The following is a 22,654-nucleotide window of genomic DNA, read 5'->3' on the forward strand; positions in this document are numbered from 1 at the left end:
TTCAAACCCACCAGCCACTCCTCAGAAGGAAGATGGGGCAATCTACTTCCGTAGTGATACTGCCTCGGAAACCCAAGGAGGGGTCGCTATGAGTTGTAGCTGACTCGACAGCAAATAACAATAACAACATTAATTGTAACATACAGTTTATTCTCATGTTAATAATCTAGATTTTTTTTCCTTTCCTTCTAATATTGCTTCTATACCTAGAAGTACTTCCATATTCAAATTCCCTACATTCACCACCTATATTTTCTTAAGACATTTTTAAACAGTTTCACTTTTTCACATGAAACTCTTGAATTGATAAATTAATTGGATATAAGGTTTGGATCGACATCTAATTTTTTAAAAGTAGTTAACCAATTATCTTACCATCACGCATTAACAATAAATTATTATGACTCTACATGTATCATACAAAAATTACTTCTTTCCATTGATCCATCTGTAAGTTTTTTAATCAGGGTAATAGTGTGCTGATCATTATAACTTTAAAAATACAATTTAGCATCTCATAAAGAAAAGTACTATTTTCTAAACTTTCTTGATATTGTTGTTTTTCTCTAAAAATCACCTTTAGAATCATTCCACATAGGATTTTATGTTCTTTATATTTTATAGGGACTTTATAGGGATTTTACAAGTTTATTACTTACAGACAAAATGACATCTTTGTGCTAGTCAGCATTCTCATTCAGAACACCATAGGTGTCTTAACAAAGTATTGTAATTTTCTTTAAAGTACGTCTCACAGATTTCTTATGAAAGCTATATCTAAATATTTTATACCATATTTTAGTGGAAAAGGGGTCTTCATTTCTTACACTTTAACTGGCTATTGCCAGCAAAGTGGAAAATCAGCAAAATGTGTTTATTTATGTTTTATGTAGCTACTTTATTAATTGCTATTCTAAGCCATAACAGTTTTCAATAATTTTTCTCAATTATATAGACAATCATTTACAAAGTAACTGATTAGTTAGCAGATCTTCCCAATCCAGGAAAAACAAAGCATGCAGGACTGTGACTATCCTGAGGCTCCCTACCTGCCCATCCGTGTGGATACCTGCAAGATTCCGATACATTACATATAGATGAATCAGATCACACTTCCTACACTACTGTACATATGACATCATAAACAAAACACAGGTATGACTTCAGTGTTATAAACTTAATTCCATAAATTCATAAATTCAACAAATATTTACTGAAAATCTACCATTTGAGAGGAATATATTAAGTTCCAAAAATATAGTGGCAAATTTGAAAAAGAATGTTTTAACAAGTTTAAAAAATATTTTTTTCCTTCATTACGTTTAGCTTTTTAAACTACAAAGTAATTTATCAATGTTCATTCTGAAGTAGTCAACTTAAAACAAAACTGAAAGCTGAAAAATCCAGTAAAAACCAAAATCAAACCCATTGCCAACGAGTCTATTCCAACTCACAGTGACCCTATAAGGAGGACAGTGCAGAACTGCCCCATAGCCCCTTCAATCCAATAAAGACAGTTGAAAAATTATTAGGAACATTAAGAAAATTAAATAAAAGTGACTGGTTACAAAATTAAGATCAATACAATCAAAGATTCATCTCTCTACATAAAGCAACTTAGAAACAGAAAATATAACAGATAAAATATTCGATTTATGATGGCATTATAAAGAAAAATTATCTACAAATATATCTAACAAGAAATGCACATTTTCTAATGAGTTCAAAGCTATGCTTATATTTCTGGAAAGGTACCTAAGTAAGTATCAAAAGTTGTACGCTGAGAAAGGAGACTAGCAGGACAGGAATATGAGAGTTACATTTTACTGCAGTATATTTTTACCTAATTTTTTCTTCTATGTGTTATTATTTTTCAGTCTAACACATGGGGTAAAATTATAGCATGGATAAAAAAAATATTGTTAAGTTTAATTTACTCCTTGAAAAAAAATTTATATGTAAAATGTACTGATGTATGTATGATGAAACTAAACTCCAAGTATGTTTAATTTTGGTCACCTGCTCTTTATAATGCAGGTCCTTGAAATTTAAGTCTCTAAGCATTGCTAACAGTTCTAGTACCACGGTGGTTAAGGCATTCATAGGCTGCTAACCAAAAGACTGCAGGGAACTGTCCAAGATTTGTTGGAAGAGAACTTCCTTACCCTGATAAAAGACAAGAAGATAAGCATTCAGAAGTTCAACCAATCACAAACAGGATAGACCTCAAAAGAAAATCACCAAGATATATCATATTCAAACTTTCCAAAACCAAAGACAAAGAAAGAATCCTGAAAGTAGCACAGGAAAAACGAAAAGTTATCTACAAAGGGCAAAGAAAAGACTAAGCTCTGATTTCCCAGCAGAAACCATGCAGGTGAAGAAGGCAATGGGATGACAAATATAAACCCTGAAAGAAAAAGTGCCAACCAAGAATTATATACCCAGCAAACCTGTCCCTCAAATACAATGACAAAATTAAGACATATTCAAATAGAGAATTTAAGGAAATTTGTAAAAAACCAGACCAACCTTACAGATGCTACACGGAGTCCTTTGGACACAAAATCAACAACAGCAGACAAACAGCCTGTGATTAACATGTATGACAATATAACCCAGAAAACAACCCAGATACAGAATTATAGAACTATCCAAAGTAAAATAAGGAGTTCTGGTGGTGTAGTGCCCAAGGCATTTGGCTGTTAACCAGAAAGCTGGCAGTTCAAACACATCAGCCACTCCTCAGGAGGAAGATTAGACAATTTACTTCTGCAGTGATGATACTGCTTTGGAAACCCAAGGAGGGGTTGCTACAAGTTGGACTTGACTCGATCGCAGTGAGTTTGGTTTTATTTAAAGTAAAATAAACTTTTAAGATTGAAAACAAGGAACCAGAGACATCAATTTGTAAATAAGGACAACTACAAAGCAAAAAGAGGGCATAAATAGATTAGTTATAGAACTTCCAAATGAAGAGGAAGTCAGGATGATTTCAAAATAGGACAGCTTGTTAGAAATATGGGAAGAAAATAATAAATCAAAGGGTAACCCCAAAGAAAATTAGTAAGCCTTCTCATCAAAATAAAAAAGTAAAAGCACAAATACTTAGCAAATACTACAACAACAGTAATTAAGGAAATGATTTAAAAAAAAAAAAAAAAAGAGCTCAGCACAGACTATTAGAACAAAAACAAATTAGCAACACCACAAAAAAATACACATAACAAAATTACCGTAATAAATTCACAATTCTCAATTACACTGAATGTGAACAGATTGAATGCACCAATCAAGAGACATAGAAGTCAGTAAGTTATCTGCAAAAGACAAATTTTAGACACAAAGACAAAAATAGACTGAAAAACCACTAAAAGAAACAAAGAAGGATATTATATAATGATTAAAGCATCAATTGAAGAGGACATAATTATAAAAAATATCTATGCACCTAATAAAAGAGCCCCAAAATAAGTAAATCAGACTTTAACAGAATTGAAGAGACAAATAGATAACTCTATAGTAATAGTAGGAGACTTTAATACACCACTTTCAATGAAAGACAGAACAACTGGAAAGAAACTCAAAACAGACACAGAGAAACGAAACAATACAATCAAACAACTTGACCTTATAGATATCTACAGAATACTGCACCCAATAGCACAATATACATTGGTTTACAGCACATATGGAACATTCTCCTGGATAGACCATGTTAAGCCACAAAACAAGCCTCAATAAATTTAAAAAACTGAAATACTACAAACCATCTTCTCAGATCACAAAGCTATAAAATTAAAATCAACACTAGGAAAACCAACAGAAAAAGAGCAAATGCATGGCGACTGGATAATACTCTCTTTAAAAATGACTGAGTCATAGAAGAAATAAAAAATTTAATTAAATTTGATTCATTCTTGAATCAATTAAGAATGAAAACACAACATACCACAGTCTCGGAGCACAATAAAAGCACTGCTCAACAGGCAAGTTATAGCAATAAATACACATATGAAAAAAGAAAGAGCCAAAACAATACCTTAACTCAACATGTCCAACAATCAGAAAAAGAACAGCAAGAAAAAAAGCCTACAGTCACCAGAAAAAAAGGAATTCAAGCAGAAATAAATAAAACAGAAAAGAATCAACAAGACTGAAAGTTGATTCTTTGAAATGATTAATAAAATTGACCAATCACCTGCAAATTCAACAAAGGAAAAGCTGCAAACAACATGAATAATAAATACGCAATGTCAAAAGAGAACCTACTGAAATAAAAAAGATAATAAGAGAATACTATGAAGAACTGTAGGGGGCTCTGGTAGTGTAGTATTGCCTAAGGCACTCGACTCCTAACCAGAAGGCTGACGGTTCAAACCCACCAGACACCCCTCAGAAGGAAGGCTGGGCAATCTACTTCCATAGTGACGCTGCCTCGGAAACCCAAGGAGGGGTCGCTATGAGTCAGGTACTCGATGGCATATAACAACAACAACAACATGAAGAACTGTATTCCAACAATTTGAAAGCCTAGAATAAAATGGACAGATTTCTAGAAGCACCCTACCTACCTAAACTAAGACTGAGGTAGAAAATTAGAACATAACTCATAAAAAAAGAAGAATCTGAACAGGTCATAAAAAGCTACCAACAATGACAACAAAAAAGGCCTTGTGTAGTCGGCTTTACTGGAGAACTCTACCACACATTCAGAGAAGAGCTGACACCAATCCTACATTCAAACTATCCCAGAATATAGAAAAGGATGAAATACTCCCAAATTCATTTTATGAAGCAAGCATAGCCCTGATAACAAAACCATGCAAAGACATCACTAAAAAGGAAAACTACAGACCGCTATCCTTCATGAATATAAACATAAAAATCTTCAATAAAGTCCTAGCCAAAAGACCCCAACAACATATCAAAATAATAATCTACCATGACCAAGTGAGATTCTTAGCAGGTATGCAAGGATGGTTGAACATTAGACAAACAATCAACATAATACATCACAGGAATAAAACAAAGAAGAACCATATGATCATATCAATCAGTGCAAAAAAGGTATTTGATAAAAACCAACATTCACTAGATAAATACCTTCAGCAAAATCAGCTTCTAAAACCCTGAGACCAGAAGAACCAGATGGTGCCTGGCTACCACTGCTGACCATTCTTATAGAGACTACGGTAGGAGGTCCTGGATAGAATGGAAAAAAATGTAAAATAAAACTCAAAATAATAACAATAAAAGATCAGACTTATTGGTCTGATAGAGACTGGTGAAAACACTGAGACTATAGCCCCTAGTCACCCTCAGGCCTATAATTAACCCATTCTCATGACTCAACCTTCAGCCAAACAATAGGCAGGTCTATGAGGTGAACAGTTACACCATGGAGGTAGGTGCACTCCTTACAAATATCTACCATGGGTGATCAGAAGGTCAGCATTTGTGCAAGGAGAAAGCTCAGAAGGCAGGAATGCAAAGGAAAACACAAGGAAAAGGTAACCAATTAGAGGAAGTGGGAAAAGAACTGTTACATTGTGGGGACTGATTGCAAAATGTGTATGAACTGTTGAATGGAAAACGAAATTGCTCTGTAAACTTTTACCCAAATCACAATAAAAAGCTTAAAAAAAAAAAAAAAAAAAAAAAAAAAAAAAGTGCTAATAATCTCTCACATAGAGATTAAAACAAACAAACAAAAACCTTGCTACCAGAAAGTCAATTCCATCTCATAGTGACCCTACAGAACAGAGTAGAACTGCCCCACAGGTTTTCCAGTGCTGTAATTTTAACAGAAGCAGACTGATTCCTTTCAGTTAGCGAAAAAAGGTACAAATGTAGGTCTTTTGTAAAGCGAACCAGGGATACTTATATATAACATTAATTCCAGGAAAAGCTGAACCTCAGTTACATATATTAGAGGCATATTATGAGTATTAATTCATAGGAAATTTTCATAACATTTCTCACATCTCAAGCCAATGAGCCCATTTCCATATGAATTATCAGATCCTTTGCCTCTTCCTTCTTCTCCTAACCTCTTTCCTCCCATTAGTCCTCAAACTTCTAGATTCTTAAGGTCTATTATCTCAAACTCTATAATCATAAGCTGCCATCTAGAAGCAATGATGGGTCTCTCCTCGTCCAAAGCAAAGAATGAAGAAAACCAAACTTAATGAAAACAACTAGTCCTAGCGACTGGTACACCATCCGATCTGCAGCCTATACGACTATGAGACCAGAAGAACTAGATGGTGCCCAGCTACCACTGTTAACTACCTGGAATGGGATCTATGTAGGAGATCCTGGATAGAGGGGGAGAACAATGTGGAACAAAACTAAAATCATTTGGAGGAAAAAAAGGGGGGGGGGGACCAGGTTTGCTGGTCTGATAGAGCCTGGTGGAACCACTGAGACTATGGCCCCTAGCTGCCCTTCAGGTCTGGAATTGAACCCAAACCTGTGGCTTCAGCCAAACAGAGAACAGGCATATGAGCTGGACATTTGCCTAGGGTAGATACGCTTCTTGGAGAGAACAATCATGGGAGAAGGAAGGGCTGCTTATGCACAGGGAAACATCTCAGGGGGCAGGAGTGCATGGAGGGATGGACACAGGGAAGAGGTAACTATGGGAAGGAAGTGGGAGGGGAGCTGTTGCATTGTGGTTAAAAAAAAAAAAAAAAACCTCTATAATCATGTTTATAGCTTAGAGCTTTCTATTACCTCAAGCCTTCAATTTGCAAATTAACCAAATTAGGATTAGATAAACCATCATCACTTAAATTTATCCTGGCTACCAGAAAAAGGGAAAAATTTCTAAACTGTGATTTAGCCAAATTAAAATAGTGTCAATAACAGACACTTATATTAACAAGTTACTATGTATTTAATTAGGGGAGCTCTGGTAGCAGAGTGGCTGAGACACTTGCCTGCTAACCAGACGGCTGGCGGTTCAAACCCACCAGCCACTCCTCGGAAGGAAGGTTGGGCAATCCTACTGCCGTAGTGATACTGCCTCAGAAACCCAAGAAGGGGTCACTATGAGTCGTGACTTGGGGCCGAGTCGACGGCACATAACAACAACAACAACAACAATGTATTTAATTATAAATATTACTGGCTCATGAGCACTAATTCTTCTCATATATGTTCTATATTCAGTCTACTACTCATGTAATTAGAAATTCTACTAACAACTTTAAAAACTTACAATTAATATTGCTACTCATAATTACCCAGTGATGTTTCAACCAAGATATAAGGCAAGTTTGATTTTTTAAATGAAATAAAAAGAAATCAGTGGTAAGGATACTGAAATGCAGCATAGAATGCTTAACTACTTCTAAACTATCTAAAGGTAAGAAGATGCCTTGGGTGGCACAAAGTAGTTTGTGATCCACTACTCAACATTGGCAGATTGAAGCTATCCAGCAGCTTCACAAGAAAGGCCTGGCAATCTGTTTCCATAAAAATTGTTGTGTACCCTCATGTCAATTCCAACTCTTATAGCAAAAAAAGCCCTATGGAGTAGTTTTACTCTGTAACACATGTAACATGTTTTATCAACTCCATGGCAATGGTTAAATCCAAAAAATATATTGCTTATATTCATGTGTTAACAAAATTTTATTTTTGATGTATTTGATTTTCGATAGAGGTAATGGCTTTAGCAAAGCTACCATCTGAACCTCAATACATGAACCTTAGAGTACAAACAAGGCAATTAAGGCATCAAGACTGCATAGCTGCAAGAGACCAAAAAATATATATGCAAGTATTCTGAGAAATGAAAATTTCAATGGATAAACTTTCAATCATTAAGTTCTGAAATCTCTTTTAACTGTAATTCTTCTTTTAATTAAGTACACTCCAATTATCTAAGACATCAAGAAATATATAGGAGGAGGACAAAAATACTCAAAGAATCAAGAGATATTTTTTATCTTTTACATTTTTCATACATGTTGTTGTTGTTGTTATGTGCCGTCGAGTCGGCCCCGACTCATAGCGACCCCTCCTTGGGTTTCCAAGGCAGTATCACTACGGAAGTAGGATTGCCCAACCTTCCTTCCGAGGAGTGGCTGTTTTTATACATATATGTTTGGAAATACTTTAACATGGTTAAAAGTTTTCAAATAATAAGACAATGACTCAGGGCTTACTTTCAAATTTACTATGTGTAGAATTTTAAATGCATAAAAGGACTCAATGAAAGTCACTGAATATCCGAAATACCTGAATCAACAGCTTGAAAGTATTTTGTGGTTAAGGCTCTATAAACCAGGACATAGTTAAATGTTTGCTGCCATCTTGTGGCTAATAATTTAATGTATTTTCCTTTATGAAATTTTTTCATTAGCTGTTTATATATTTCAGTTCTAGGCTTATTAGTCATCTCAGGGCTAGTAAGTTAATAGATTGTATTTTAAAGAAAATCTTACATTAACTGTTTACTTTTCAGTATTAAGGTTATAAATTTGGAAAGGACTACATAAGCCACCTAGTCTGACACCCTGCTAAATGCACAAATAATTTCTATAGGGAGGCATTATATACTGTAAGAAAGCCTATTTTATATATGACTATCTAGCAATATAAAAAAAAATTCTTCCTTATAATAAGTACTTCTGTAAGCTTTATAATAAAAGCTGTCTCTATTATTTGTCCATCATTCCTTTGCACACACTAGCCTCATTTTTCCTTGTATAAATCTTTCTCTACAACAGACAATGCTTTATTTCTAGCAACATATTCTTGGCTCATAGATATTTATAAACAAATAATCAAAAAAGTTTTTTCTTTAAATACATATACACAATGGAATACTACACAACGTCAAAATAACAACAAATCTGCAAAACAACTTCTAACATGGATGATCCTAGAGGACTTTATGATAAATGAAATTAAGTCAATCACAAAAGGACCCATGTTATACTTTTTAGTACTGTAAAAAGTTAAGAAAATGTTTACGCACAGAAAGAATCATTCTTTGAAGGCTACCAGGGGTGGGAGGGAAAGGAGGGTAAATCACTAACTAGAGGGTATAGATAACGTATTAACTTGGGTGAAAGGAAAGGCATAATACAATTAAGAGGGAGGTCAGTACAAAATGATCAAGGCAGTGAAAGACATAGGGAGGAGCACAAGAGTTAAAGGCAATACAGGAGAATACCATAACATACACAATCCTGCAATAACAATAACAAAAATCTGTAAGTAGATATGTAGATAGACACTCAAGCCAAACAGGGTTGGGAAGGTTGAATGGGACAAAATCCACAAATACATATAGGTTTGACAGAGGATATCTCTACCTATGTATTTATATGTGCTCAAATATACCCATGAATGTAATAGAGCATAGAGGGGACCAAGTTACAAAAACTTCTTAGTCATAAGCAAATACCTTGAGGGAATGAGTCACTGGACACGGGGACTCAGTACTATAATCTCAGAAGAAACTAAAGTCAACTGGCATAACACAGTCCACAAAGACATATTCTATATCCTATATTGGTAAGTAGCCACCGGAGTCTTAAAAGCTTATGAGTGGTCTCTCCTGTCAGAAGCAGAAGAAAAATGAAGAAAATCAAAGACACAAGGAAACAGTCAAATGGACTAATGGACCATATGAACCCCAGCCTCCACAACCCTTAGATCAGAAGAACTAGATGGTGCCTAGCTACCACTGCTGACTTCTCTGAAAGGGATCGCAATAGTAGGTTCCAAATAGAATGGGAGAAAAATGTGGAACAAAACTCAAAACCATAAAAAAGACCAAGCTCACTGATCAGATGAAAACTGCTCAACCCCTTAGATTATGGCCTTTAGACAACAAACAAGCTGGGAAGTGAACTCACCCACCATGGCTCAACTTCCAGCCAACTGATAGACAGGCCTATAAGGCAAACAGTAATACCAGGAGGGTATGCACTCAATAGAACAATAGAACAACCAACCACAGGAGATCAAGGGGCAGCAGCGTTTGTCCAGGGATAGAATTAGGAAGGCTGAGGGGATAAGGAAGGATGAAGGGAAGAGGAGGAAGTAAGAAGAATGCTGTCGCATTGTGAGAATTGCAGTGAATGTCACAAAACAGAATGTATATGGATTTTTGAATGGAAAACCAATTTGCTCTGTAAACTTTCACCCAAATCACAATATATCAATCAATCACAACCGTAACTTTAAAAAGGTCTTTTTGATGTTGTTGCTGCTGTTGTAAGCACTTAACAGAGTTTTAATCAAGTATTATCTACTTTAAAAATCACAATTATACCTTAATGTCGTTCAAGGTTAGGCTTATGACTACAATAAAATGTTTTGTTCCCACAGGAATTTCTAAGGCATTCTTAGTTACAACTACTATTATACTAAAATAATGTCACTCATCCTATCAATACATTCTCTTCAATCTACATCACTTGTAAAAAGTGTAAGAAATCTCTAAAAGTGTTTATCAGGTGTCTCTTTCCTATACATGGGGATAAAAACATCAAAATATCCCTTAAAAGACTTACATATTATCCAAACTCCCTGATTTCCGGCCAGTCATTTAACTTCAGTACTTTGATTTTCTTGTCTATCTTCAATCTAATCTCTATGGTATAAAAATAATTATAAACTCATGATAGCATTTGCTCTTAAGAGGCTGGAGTGCAAAAAATGGGTTGGCCAGATCCTAATTTACAGATAGGAAAAGTAACTTGCTTTAACTCATCTATTGCTTTCAATGAGAAAAAAGAACAAAACACTCTTTATTTTACACAGCCATGCCTAAGAGCACCAATGGAAATCACAAGGTACATTACAAGTCCCAAGAGTCATTAAGTTAGACCCACAGGGCCTGGGAGGGTATGAGAGCCTATCTGTAAGCTAGGGACTCAAAACAACTTATTAGATCAGTTTCCCTAAGCACACACAAAACTAAAACTCTCCTACATTCACAAATAACAAGTCATTAGTAATACAGAGGTTTAGTCTGAATGCAATGCTTCAGTGTTTAACTTTTCATTGTAATATTGATTTAAGAACTTACAGCATCTGCTTTACAAATGGTATTGGCTACATGTCGACATAGCATCTTTAGCCAGCTTTCCTTGGGAAGTTCCTCTGATGTCATCTGGAAACTCAGCAGCACATTTGCCTGCTCTGTTGGTGGCCTCACAAGCAAGGCAAAAGCATTATGGCAATCTAGGGTTCCAGAATAACCATAAACATTATTAAGTACCACTTCTATGAAAATGATAGAGTTTAATACTCTCAGAGTTACAAAACCCCAACAACATTATCTCTTTTCCACCCTCTTCCCATTTCCACCTTTTCAGTTAGACAGAGAATTTCAACATATTAAGATGAAGCACTGGAAAAAGTTATGATAGGACCATGTAAGAAACTGACAATAAGGTATTGATACTAAGTAAGTAGTATTTTGCATGATATTTAATGTTAAGTAAAGAAAAATATTAGATTATATCACTTCTTAGAATTCTAGAATATGATTTTTAAATTTTCATTACAAGAATAATTTGATTATTCTTAACCTACATTAAGTTCAAAGAAACAAAATATCCAAATATTAAAATTCTGTGACAGAATGTTTTGTAACTCAGATGATAAAACAAAAGCTATTTTAATAATAAAGTCTTACTAGTTAAAATTCAAATCATTGGGGATAATTTCAACAAATGCACTTAAGTAACCTTTAAGAAAGTCAGAATAAATTTCACAACCAAGTGAAAAACAACATAAATTGCTATTCAAGTTTTCTTTAAGAAGTATTTCTCAGGAACTCAAAGCGTCCATCATTAGAAGATGAAAACAATAAGGGACTCAGCTAACACTGTAGAACTATATGCCTAATATCTGAAATTTGGCCTTGCACACATATAACTGTGTGCCAATTAAGCATATGATATTGTTTTGGTAAGTATAAATTTCTGGCTATTTCAGGCTTTCAGAAAGCCCTTCCTTAATGCACATTTGACATTATGTCAAATCTACCACAGTTAATTTTGGGTACATTTATTTCATGTGCACCTATTCCTGGTTCATATCCTAAATACATCACTAACAATGAAGCCATTGGCAATAGGGAAGGTACAATATGTGGAGGTCAGATAAAAGACTGGAGATTTCTTTATGACTCTGAAGGAGTGAAAAGTTTTGGTGAGGAAATAAGCTAGGCTACTGCTTTAACACAGAACTTCTTAAAAAGCTGTTTATCTGTTAAGGGAATGAGGTGTTACACAGGTTGAGATACCACATTCATCGAAATCAAACTTCAAGTCTGTTCCTAGAAAGAGCGTTTGGATAGAAATGTAAGAATAATTACTTTTCTGGAAATGACCAACAATATTTAAAGAGATTAAATATATATATATATGGGAGTGAATCAAACCCAGAATGAATATAGACCATTTTTACTTAACAAATAATCTCTCATAAACATACCTTCTGTCTCTCTTATGTCCAGCACCTTCTTAATTTGAGAAAGAGGCATTAGATGAATATGCTTAAGAGAAGTTGGGGGTCGAGTATGGCCATGAGGACTCCAAAAAGTACCAATAACTTTGTGTCGTTTCTTTGCCATCTAATTATAGGGGGAAAAAAATCACTAGTAATTTGAGTAATTAAAGATCACACTCTTATTAAAAAAATGGCACTGATTACATATATTTATGTGCTGCTCGCTTGATTATTGGTCATTCTGGGGCTACTATGTGATAAGAAGCAGAGTTACTATATATTAATTGTGTACCAGATATGTTCATGTTTATAGGACAAGAGCTCCAAATTGAGGAAAACTGACAAAAAGAGATAAGGGTATGTAAAAGTGTGAAAAAGTCAGAAGCTAAGTGAGGAGCAACAGAATCAAAGAATGAAAGAATCCTGAATATAAGGCCTTGAGTTCAAGAGAAGAGGAAGAGCTACTCTAGGATCTCTGTTTTGAGCATCAGTGATAACTGATTCCAGTTTAAGCACAGAATTCATGTTTCAGGTGCTGTGTAAGGCACTGAAGACAAGGGAGTGAATAAGATAGAAATGGTTCCTGTTCTCATGAGTTTTACATACTATTGAGAAATGTAAACACCAAAGAAGCAATTAAACAAAACATTAAACATAACACAAACACATGAAAAAAATGATAAATTCAAGGTACTATGTTAAGGATAAGCTGGGAATTCATAAAAAGAGATCATTTAAGTAAAGCTATAAACTGGAACAAAATCAGAAAGTATCTTAGGAATCATGATTTACTTGGGGAGAGGGGCAGTTTCTGTGAATTTTATGTAAGATCTTTAAAATTTATGTTTTCATTTCCGTGAAAGCCTATTGTCACAGGTTAAAATGCGTCCCCCAAAAATGTGTCAACTAAGCAGGGCCATCATTCTCAGTGGTCTGGTAGTTACGTAATGATGTAATCATTCCCCAAGATGTGGTCTGCCAGGCAGTTGTAAGGGATTAGGGTGATAGGCAATATCCTTACTCAGGTCAGAGCCCTGCTCTAATGAAAGGGCAATTTCCTTGGGGTGTGACCTATATCACCATTTATCTTACAAGAAATAAAAGGACAGAGAAAGGAGCACAAAAGGAAGGACCTCAGTACCACCAAGAAAGAAGAGCCAAGAATGGAGCTCATTACTTGGACCCAGAGTTTCTATACTGAGAACCTCCTAAGCACAGGGGAAGACTGATTCCAAGACACATGGAGATCTCCAGGAAACCCTGGGACCTCAGATGTTGAAAGGAGACAAGAGCTTCTCCAACAACCAACAGAAAAAGCCTTCCCCTAGGGCTGGTGCCCTGAATTTGGCCTTCTAGCCTCCTAAACTGTGAGGCAATAGATTTCTGTTTGTTAAAGGCATCCACATGTGGTATTTCTGTTACAGCAGCACTAGATAACTAAGATACCTAGTGATACTATTTTGCCATATGAAAAACACATCTTTTGTAGTGACAGTTATCAAGAAAAAGACATTAACATAAAGATGTAGATTAAGTTACTTAATGAATTATGATTTGGTTATCCTCATGAATATGAGAGTGTGGCTAAAAAGTCACTACAAGAGACTAATAAGAAAAGACCAAAATCCATGGTTGGGGGGAAAAAAAAACCGTTGCCAATGAGTTGATTCTGACTCATAGTATCCATATAGGACAGAGCAGAACTGCCCCAAAAGGTTTTCAAAGCTGTAATCTTTAGGGAAGCATATAGATCTCTCCCACAGAGTAGATTTGAACAACCAACTTTTTTGCTAAGCAGTAGAGTGCTTACCCATTGCACCATCAGGGCCAGTATCATATTCACAACAGAGTAGAAATACAACACAGATCAAAGCTTGAGCATATCAAATATTAAAAGTTCATCTACATTAATAAAGTAAAAATAAGCAATAAAGACTTTTCCATTTACTATTTCCATAATAATAATTAAAAATGCTTTTAAATTAATTTAGCTGAGCAAAATACTGAAAATAATTTTAAGGGTCACTTTTAAAAAGAAAAATAATGACAAGTGTTAATATTGATGATATAAATGCTAATATATTATAATAAAAACTCATAAAGGAACTCATAATATTATATTATCTCAGTATCTCTGAATTCCACAAACTACTGACTTCTTTGCTGGAAAAATCTACTTAAATTTCAATGTGTTTTTCTCACTCAAATTATCTTGTAAATCTTGAATAAAAACACATAGAAACAAGATGTCTTAAATTTTTTTACTTACATGTTTATTTGCATGGTAATTAACTTCTCCTTTTGACCTGGATTTTAAGTCATGGAAATTTATCATATTTCTTAACAGTAAACTATCTCCTTAAAACATTCTTCTGTGTTGTTGTTATGTGCCGTCGAGTCGGCCCCAACTCATAGCGACCCCTCTTTGGGTTTCCGAGGCGGTATCACTACGGAAGTATATTGCCCCATCTTCCTTCCAAGGAGTGGCTGGTGGGTTTGAACCACCAGTCTTCTGGTTAGCAGTCAAGTGCCTTAGGCACTATACCACCAGAGCTCCTAAACATTCTTCTAATAGTATTAAATAAAAAACTGGGCTTAATTTAAAAAATTTATTATTTAAGTTGACTTTAAACTTCTACTTCAAATAAAGCTTGGTTTTAAATACTCAGGAAAGTCACAGCAATCAGAAGCGTTATCATACTACAATAAGTACAACTTTACCTCCAGGCAGTCATTGAAGAGGAAGAGAGTTACTTGTTCTCCTTTATCACAAGGGTGCTCACCTAGAGAAATTGTTTCAACTCGTTGTACTAAGCTTCGGTGAGAAGATAAAAGATTAGCCTGCAAAGGTTGAAAATATCAATAAAAGAGATCACTTGGTGTGGTGTAGTGAATTACATAGTGTGACTTTCTAGCCATAAGTCTTCATAAACTTTGTGGTGGAATTTGCCATGAGCAACTGAGTAACTCCTGATTGTTAAAGTTATCCACCAGGGTTATTTCTGTTGAGAGTGGCATGAAGCAATCTTCTGGGAAGTTCTCTCTCTCAGGTGTATAGAATTCAGATGTTGGGATTAGTTAGTCTGGCCAGTCTGCCAGGCTCAAAAGGAGCCCTCCTAGAAGCAGAAGGAGTCTCTCTGACTGCTGGCTGAGAAAGACGTGCTGCTGAGAGACACGCACTATTGAGAGAGCAATGTGCTACAGAGACTGCTGGCTGCTGAGTGAGATGGCCAGCTGTGAGAGACCAGAATTGTAGTCTGGTGCTTCCCTAATAAACCCCATCTGTGAGCTCTGTGTGGCCACTGCAGCAAATTATCCAACCCAGCAAAGAGGTGGTGGGTGCTGCAGAAGGAACAGTTGGTGAAAGGGATGGAGGGAGGCAGCATGTCTGGCCTCACAGGGATAGGCCTTGAGTTACTGATGGTGATTCTGTCTTCCTCTTGTGCAGTTAGAGGAGGTCAGAAGATGTGGCCTCCTTGCCCCTTTGGCAGTTGGTGTCAGAAACCGTGGAATTTTGTAAAAGAAAGAAGGAAGGGGCCTAGGAAGTGAAACTTTGGATTCTATTTGGTTGGTGTTATTAAAGGAGATAACTGATTCACAGGGTAGGGCTTTTGGTTACACACAAAGGCCCAAGGCTGTATACATAGAATGGGAAGATAATCAAGGTGAAGAGATGAAACTGGAATGCCTTAAAAATGATTATGTGTTTTGGATTATGTATTTATCTAATTGTACTATGGATTCTGCATGTTCTCTTACTTAGTTGTATGTTAGAAATGATTATGGGTTATGGATAATGGAGAGTGTGTGAGTCTGCCTTCAGCTGATACTTGATTGGATATATTAAAAGGGGAAATAGAATTTGCCTAGCAGAAACACAGGCTTTTGTTTCAAGCCCTGTGTTTAGAGTATTAGGGGCTTAGGTAGAAAACCTAAGCCCCAACCAGAACTACTGAGAGAACAGATCTGCATTTGAAGACAGGACTTACAGAGAAAAAAAAAAAAAAAAAGACTGTTTGGCTTTTTGAATTTTGAGCAAGCAGTTAGGCTTTGAGTCCATCAAGGCAGGAAAGTCATGGTCCATAAGAGAAACCCCTTCCAGAACTGGAAGTTAAAGGAAGCCAGCAAGTGGTAGTCTTGGATGCTGCTTACTTGTGACCATTTGGATCCACTTGAGTGGCAATGGGGGAAGTGAAGCAAAGAAGAAACAGGCTGAGTTTGGTACTCTTTGACTTAGATCACAGAGGCTGGGAATGAGATGAAGGGCTGGCTAGTCTGAAGTGCAGTGGGTTGTAAGCCTATGGGCATTGAAACAGTCCCTGTGGACTGATGTTCTAAGAGAAGGTACTGGCTGGTCTGAAGTGAAGGGAAGAGTGTGACTCCCAAGCTTGGCAGCTGGAACCCATGACCTAGCTGGGGGATGGCTAGGGCAGAGTTGACCAGAACCCAACCAAATGAAGAGGAAAATGTTTGATACTGATCTGGTGTTCTCATTGCTGTCGAGTTGGATCCAACTCATAGCGACCACTCCTTGGGTTTCCAAGGCAGTATCACTATGGAAGTACATTGCCCAATCTTACTTCCAAAGAGTGGCTGGTAGGTTTGAACCACCAGCCTTCTGGTTAGCAGTCAAATGCCTTAGGCATTATACCACCAGAGCTCTTGAGATGGTATTACATTGCTGCAATTGATGGCTTGTGCTGGGCTGGACTTTGCTTGTTTATGGATGTAGATGCCCAAAGTTTCTAAGCAGAAGAGAAGATACTTCCGTGAGAAAGGAAAAAGCTTGTCTCCTCAGAGTACTGGTTTGATATAGATGGACAACTTAGAAATTGGCTATTTAACATGGAAGAAGATAAAGGCATGAAGTGGTTGGCTTACAGACTTTAATGGGTATGGTTATTCTTAAACTGATGGTGAAGGGGAAGTTTATTTTTAAGTATAAAAGGGATAATGGCTAGAAAAGACAGGGAGTGGTCTGCAGTGTAGTAAATTACATAGTATATAGTATGGCTTTTCTAGCCGTAAGACTGTAAACTTCGTGGTGGAATTTCTCATGAGCAACTGAGTAGCTCCTAACTGTTAAAGTTATCCACCTGGAGTATTTCTGTTGAGAGTGGCATGAAGCAATCTTCTGGGAAGTTCTCATTCTCTCTCAGGTATATAGAATTCTGATGTTGGGATTGGTTAGTTTGGCCATTCTGCCAGGTTCAAAAGGAGCCCTCCTAGAGGCAGAAGGAGTCTCTCTGACTGCTAGCTGAGAAAGACAGGCTGCTGAGAGAAACATGCTCCTGAGTGACGTGAGAGACACATGCTGCTGAAAGACAAGAGAGACATGCTGGCTGCTGAGTGAGATGGCTGGCTACGAGAGACTGAGTACACTTCTGAACTTGAATTGTAGTCTGGTGCTTTCCTAATAAACCCATAATCTGTGAGTTTGATGTGGCCACTACCACAAATCATCCAACCCAGCAAAGAGGCGGTACGTGCTGCGGGAGAAACAGTTGGTGAAAGGGCTGGAGGGAGGCAGCATATCTGGCCTCGCAGGAATAGGTCTTGGGCTACTGATGGTGATTTTGTCTTCCTCTTGTGGGGTTAAAGGTGGTCAGAAGATGTGGCCTCCTTGCCCCTTTGGCACTTGATATTAAGCAATAAAAGGAAATTATAACTTAAAAGATAATGGTGCCAAGATTCTGTTTCTATTAAAACTGTAGAAATATCAATAATAAGAAAGATAACTGACAACTGTTAAAAATGAATACTTACTGGGCATCCATCTACTTCATAAAAAACATCAAAAATTTGCTTTCGGGCTTCTGTTTTTCTCTTATCCTCATTAATATGCCTGAAACATTAAAAATTATTTTTAAAATTTTAACTTTTAAAACAAAAGGACAAGAAATCTGCAATCAAACCTATCCCAAGTCACTTAAGACATGTCCTTCCTTGTGGCTCTATATAAATTTTGATAGAAGAATCAGTTAAAATACTTCCTAAAAGTATTCTACTGCATTAAAAAAAAAAAAAAAATCCAAATAGCAGCTCCTTCAGAGAGTATGTTTCACTCTACTCTTTACTATGTACTTCCTAAAATATATTAAACTTGTCTAAACTTTAGGCTAACTAATACAATTCTAAAATTCTCTATATAAGCTCAGTCATGCAAGTCACTGCCCAAATCATATGCTAAACATTTCATTAAAAAAAAAAGACTACTGCTTTCACACCAGATGGAATAAAAGGGAATGAATTCGCCCTCCTGTCTAAACAAGTGAAAAACAACTGTGATGGTTAAGTTTGTGTGTCAAGTTGGCTGGGCCTAGTTGAGTGGCTGGGCAAATGATGGTAGTTATTCCCCATGATGGGACTGGCAATCATCTCCATGGTGGGATCTACCACAAGCAGTTGAGTAGCTGCCTTAGGGATATGGTCTGCTTCCGTATATAAAAACAGCTTTCGGAATGGTCTATAGCTTATGGCACGCTTGAACCCTGCATGTAGCCATGTCGTTGTTCAGTAGCTGGCCATGCTCTGCTGACCTTGGGACTTAGAATGGACTTCAATTAATGGCCTGACGTGTGGTTTGGTAACACCAGGACTGTGCCATTTTATTTGTCAACCTTGGGCTTGTTAGCCTCAGCAGCCAGTAGCTGCCTAAGCGAAGAGATGCCTCTAGCTTCAGTGGGATGGGAGAAAGAGGCAAAGCTGAAGCCCAAGGTTGAGGGGCTTTCACATAGCCCCTAGAGCCTGACACTTTGAACTCGGACTTAAAGCCTCCAAACTGTAAGAGAATAAACTCCTATTTGTTAAGGCCATCCCCTTTGTGGTATATTCTTGTCAGAGCAGTACTAGGTAACCAAAACAACAACCTGTCAAATTACAAAGATTTTAAGTTCTATAAGACAGGAAGCAAACAAGGTAAACCTTACAAGCCCTACCCTAGAAAAAGTTTTCTCCATACATGTAAAGCAAAGGCAGTACCCAACTCTTTCCCTTTATGAGTTCAGAGAGGAAAAGATGGCTGTGTCTGCATGACAAAGTACTGGAAAAGATCTACAAAGGGAACTCCACAGATCTGTAGAAGGCTCCCTAGTGTATTTAGTTGTGCACTGACTGATGCATGTGTATAAGGAAACTACTGAGACTAAGGAAAGAAAAACCAAAAAGATTAGAGTTAACAGTGCCTAGCACTCACATGGCATAGAATAGACTATTCCCATGAATCAGTGGCAATCTTCATGATTCATGGAGCATCAGGTACTAGGAAGGTCATGCATCAATAGTGGAGAATACTAACCTTAGGTATATGCTGTTCTGATTCTGCCTAACAAAGTTTAAAAACAAGACTTGAAAAGATCAAATAGTCTGTAAGTAACTTAAATGCATGCCCCAAAAAAGTTGAAAATTATTGTAGGAATACAAAAATATCTAGCACTCAACAAAGTAAAATTAATAATGCCCAACATATTAGCCAGCATGCAAAGAGGCAGGGAAATATGGTCCACACTGAGAAGACAAAAAGTTATCAATCAATTGAAACTGGAACAGAAATGACAAGGATGATGGAATTAGTAGACAAGGGCATTAAAACAGTCGTAATTACTTCATAAGAGTTCCTAGGTAACAGAAACAGTTTCGTTTGACAGGTCAGATCCACCCTAGGGTGCCTCAGAAGTACAGAAAGACCTGTGATCTACCTCTGAAAGATCATAGCCATTGAAAACCCTATGGAATGCATCTCTACTCTGAAACAAAACAGACTTAACAGCAATTAGTATAACTATGTCACAGGTTCAAAGAGCTACAGGAAAGATTAAACATATTAAGTAGGGACAAAGAAGTTTTTTTTTTTTTTTTAAAGAACCAAATCAAACTTCTAGATGGAAGCTAAAGTATCTTAAATGAAAAATATACTGAATTAGGCATTGTAGAAGAAAAAAATTAGAGAAACTGAAGGATGACAATAAACTAGCCAAGTGAAAGAGAGAATAAAAGCTATTGGCAGTGGTGGGGGAGAGGGGTGGTCCCAAGCATCAGGTTGGGAGAACAATAAAATATTTGAAGAAATATGATTTAAATATTTCAAACTTGATAAAAGCTATAAAACCACAAATGCAAGAAGTTCAATAAACCTCAAGCACAAAAACATGAAGAAAATGACATCAAGTCACATATAAAGTGTTGAGAAACAGCAAAGAGCAAATCTGAATTAAAAAAGCCAGAGCTGTATTAGAGTAAGGAAATGACACCAGATGATAAATAAATCCATTGGAAGAAAAGAAATCCACTGTCATTGAGTCAATTCCATCTCACAGAGTAGAACTGCCCCATAGGGTTTCCAAGGCTGTAAATCTTTATGGAAGCTGACTGCTTCATCTTTCTCCCATGGAACAGCTGGTGGGTTCAAATCACCAACCTTTTGGTTAGCAGCTGAATGTGCTAACCACTACACAACCAGAGCTCCAGGAAGAAAAGCAGAAATGGTAGATAAGGTTAATAAAAGAAACTCCCTAAAATGTATACTAGCTCTCTTTTCTACTCTCAACTTCTTTTTAAAAGATATAAAAATATATAAAGTAATAATTATAACAATATATAGTTGGGTTTGTAACAATATAGATGTAATATATATAACAATAAAAGCACAAATGGGGAAAAGGGACTAAAGTTATATAGGAGTAATGTTTCTATATTTCACTGGAATTAAGTCAGTATAAAGCTGGAATAAATTTTGTTAAGATGTATATGACAAGCCCTAGAGCAACCACTAAGACAAGTTTTTAAAACATAGTGAAAAAATCATTTAAAAAAATTAATGTTACATTAGAAATTCACTTCATGGGAAAAAGAAAACAAAAACAGTAAAGGTCGAACAAAAGGAAGAAAAAAAGACATAAGACATACAGAAAACAAAAGGTAAAATTTTAGTCAGAGTAAATCCAACCGGATCAGTAATATCAGTAACAACAGTAAATGTAACTAGATCAAACATACTAATCCAAATGCAGATATTAAAAAAGAAAGAAAATTCAACAATATTCTGTATACAAGAAACACATACAAGTACATTTGTAACATAAAAATCAATTAATATAATTAACACAGCCCACCAGTAGAAAACAGAAAAACCACATGGTCATTTCAATAGGTAGGAAAAGAGCAACTGACAAAAATCTAACAGTCTTTCATGACAGAAGCACTCAACAAACTAAGGACAGGAACTTCCACCTGATAATCTACAAAATATCCACAGCTAACATGCTTAATGGTGAAAGATTGAATGAACACACTTAATGGTGAAAGACTGAATATTTGCCCCTGAAGTCAGGAACAAGACAAGATGCTCACTCTTGTCACTGCTATTTAACAGTGTACTGGAGCTTCTAGGCAAGATAATGAGGTAAGAAAATAAAAATTGGAAAGGAAGAAGTGAAATTACCTCTATGCAGAAGATATTAATACTGTATATAGAAAATTCTAAAGAATCCATCAAAAAACTATCAGAACTAATAAGTTTAACAAGGTTGTATGTTACAAGATTAATATATAAAAACCAATTATACTTCTATACAATAGCAATGAGAATTCAAAAAAATGAACATAAGAATACAATCTATGATAGCATCAATAAGATACTTAGGAAGTAGTTTAACAAAAGAAGTGCAAAAGATATACTATAAAAACTACAAAACATTGTGGAAATAAATTAAAGAAATCTGTTGTTGCTATTAGTGCTATCAAGTTGATTTCAACCCTTAGAGACCTCACGTATGCACAGTAGAACTGCCCCTAACAGTTTTCAAGGCTGTGACCTTTCACAGAAGCAAGTCACCAGCCCTGTCTTCCCAGGTGCTTGCTGGAAGTTTCAAACTACTAACCTTCCAGTCAGTAAATAACTATTTGTGCTACCCTGGATTCCTAAATAAATAACTGTTCATAGACCAAGAGACTTGATATTGTTAGATGGTAATGGTCACCTAACTGATCTACAGATTCCATGCAATCCCTATCAAAATCCCCACTGGTTTTTTGGTGTATGCAGAAATTAATAAGCTGATTCTCAAATTCATATGCAAATTTTTTTTATTAGGATTTGGGTGAAGATTTACAGAGTAAATTCACTTTTCATACAGCAGTTCACATATACTTTGTCTCATGTCATTGACCA

General features: G+C 36.1%; 1 protein-coding gene across 1 annotated transcript in view; it reads right to left on the reverse strand.

The window, feature by feature from the left end:
* Positions 1–22,654, reverse strand: part of ECT2 (epithelial cell transforming 2) — a 111,637-nt gene that overhangs the window by 6,606 nt on the left and 82,377 nt on the right. Inside the window, exons 18-21 of the mRNA XM_042781954.1 lie at positions 18,253–18,331; positions 15,208–15,327; positions 12,472–12,610; positions 11,057–11,211 (exon numbers count right to left, since the gene is read on the reverse strand). Of these exons, the coding sequence (XP_042637888.1) occupies positions 11,057–11,211; positions 12,472–12,610; positions 15,208–15,327; positions 18,253–18,331 (493 nt within the window). The remainder of the gene's footprint in view (positions 1–11,056; positions 11,212–12,471; positions 12,611–15,207; positions 15,328–18,252; positions 18,332–22,654) is intronic.

This window comes from Orycteropus afer, unplaced genomic scaffold (assembly GCF_000298275.1).
Source record: "Orycteropus afer afer isolate SDZICR_OR568_19922 unplaced genomic scaffold, OryAfe1.0 scaffold00202, whole genome shotgun sequence".
NCBI classification, from domain to species: Eukaryota; Metazoa; Chordata; class Mammalia; order Tubulidentata; family Orycteropodidae; genus Orycteropus; species Orycteropus afer.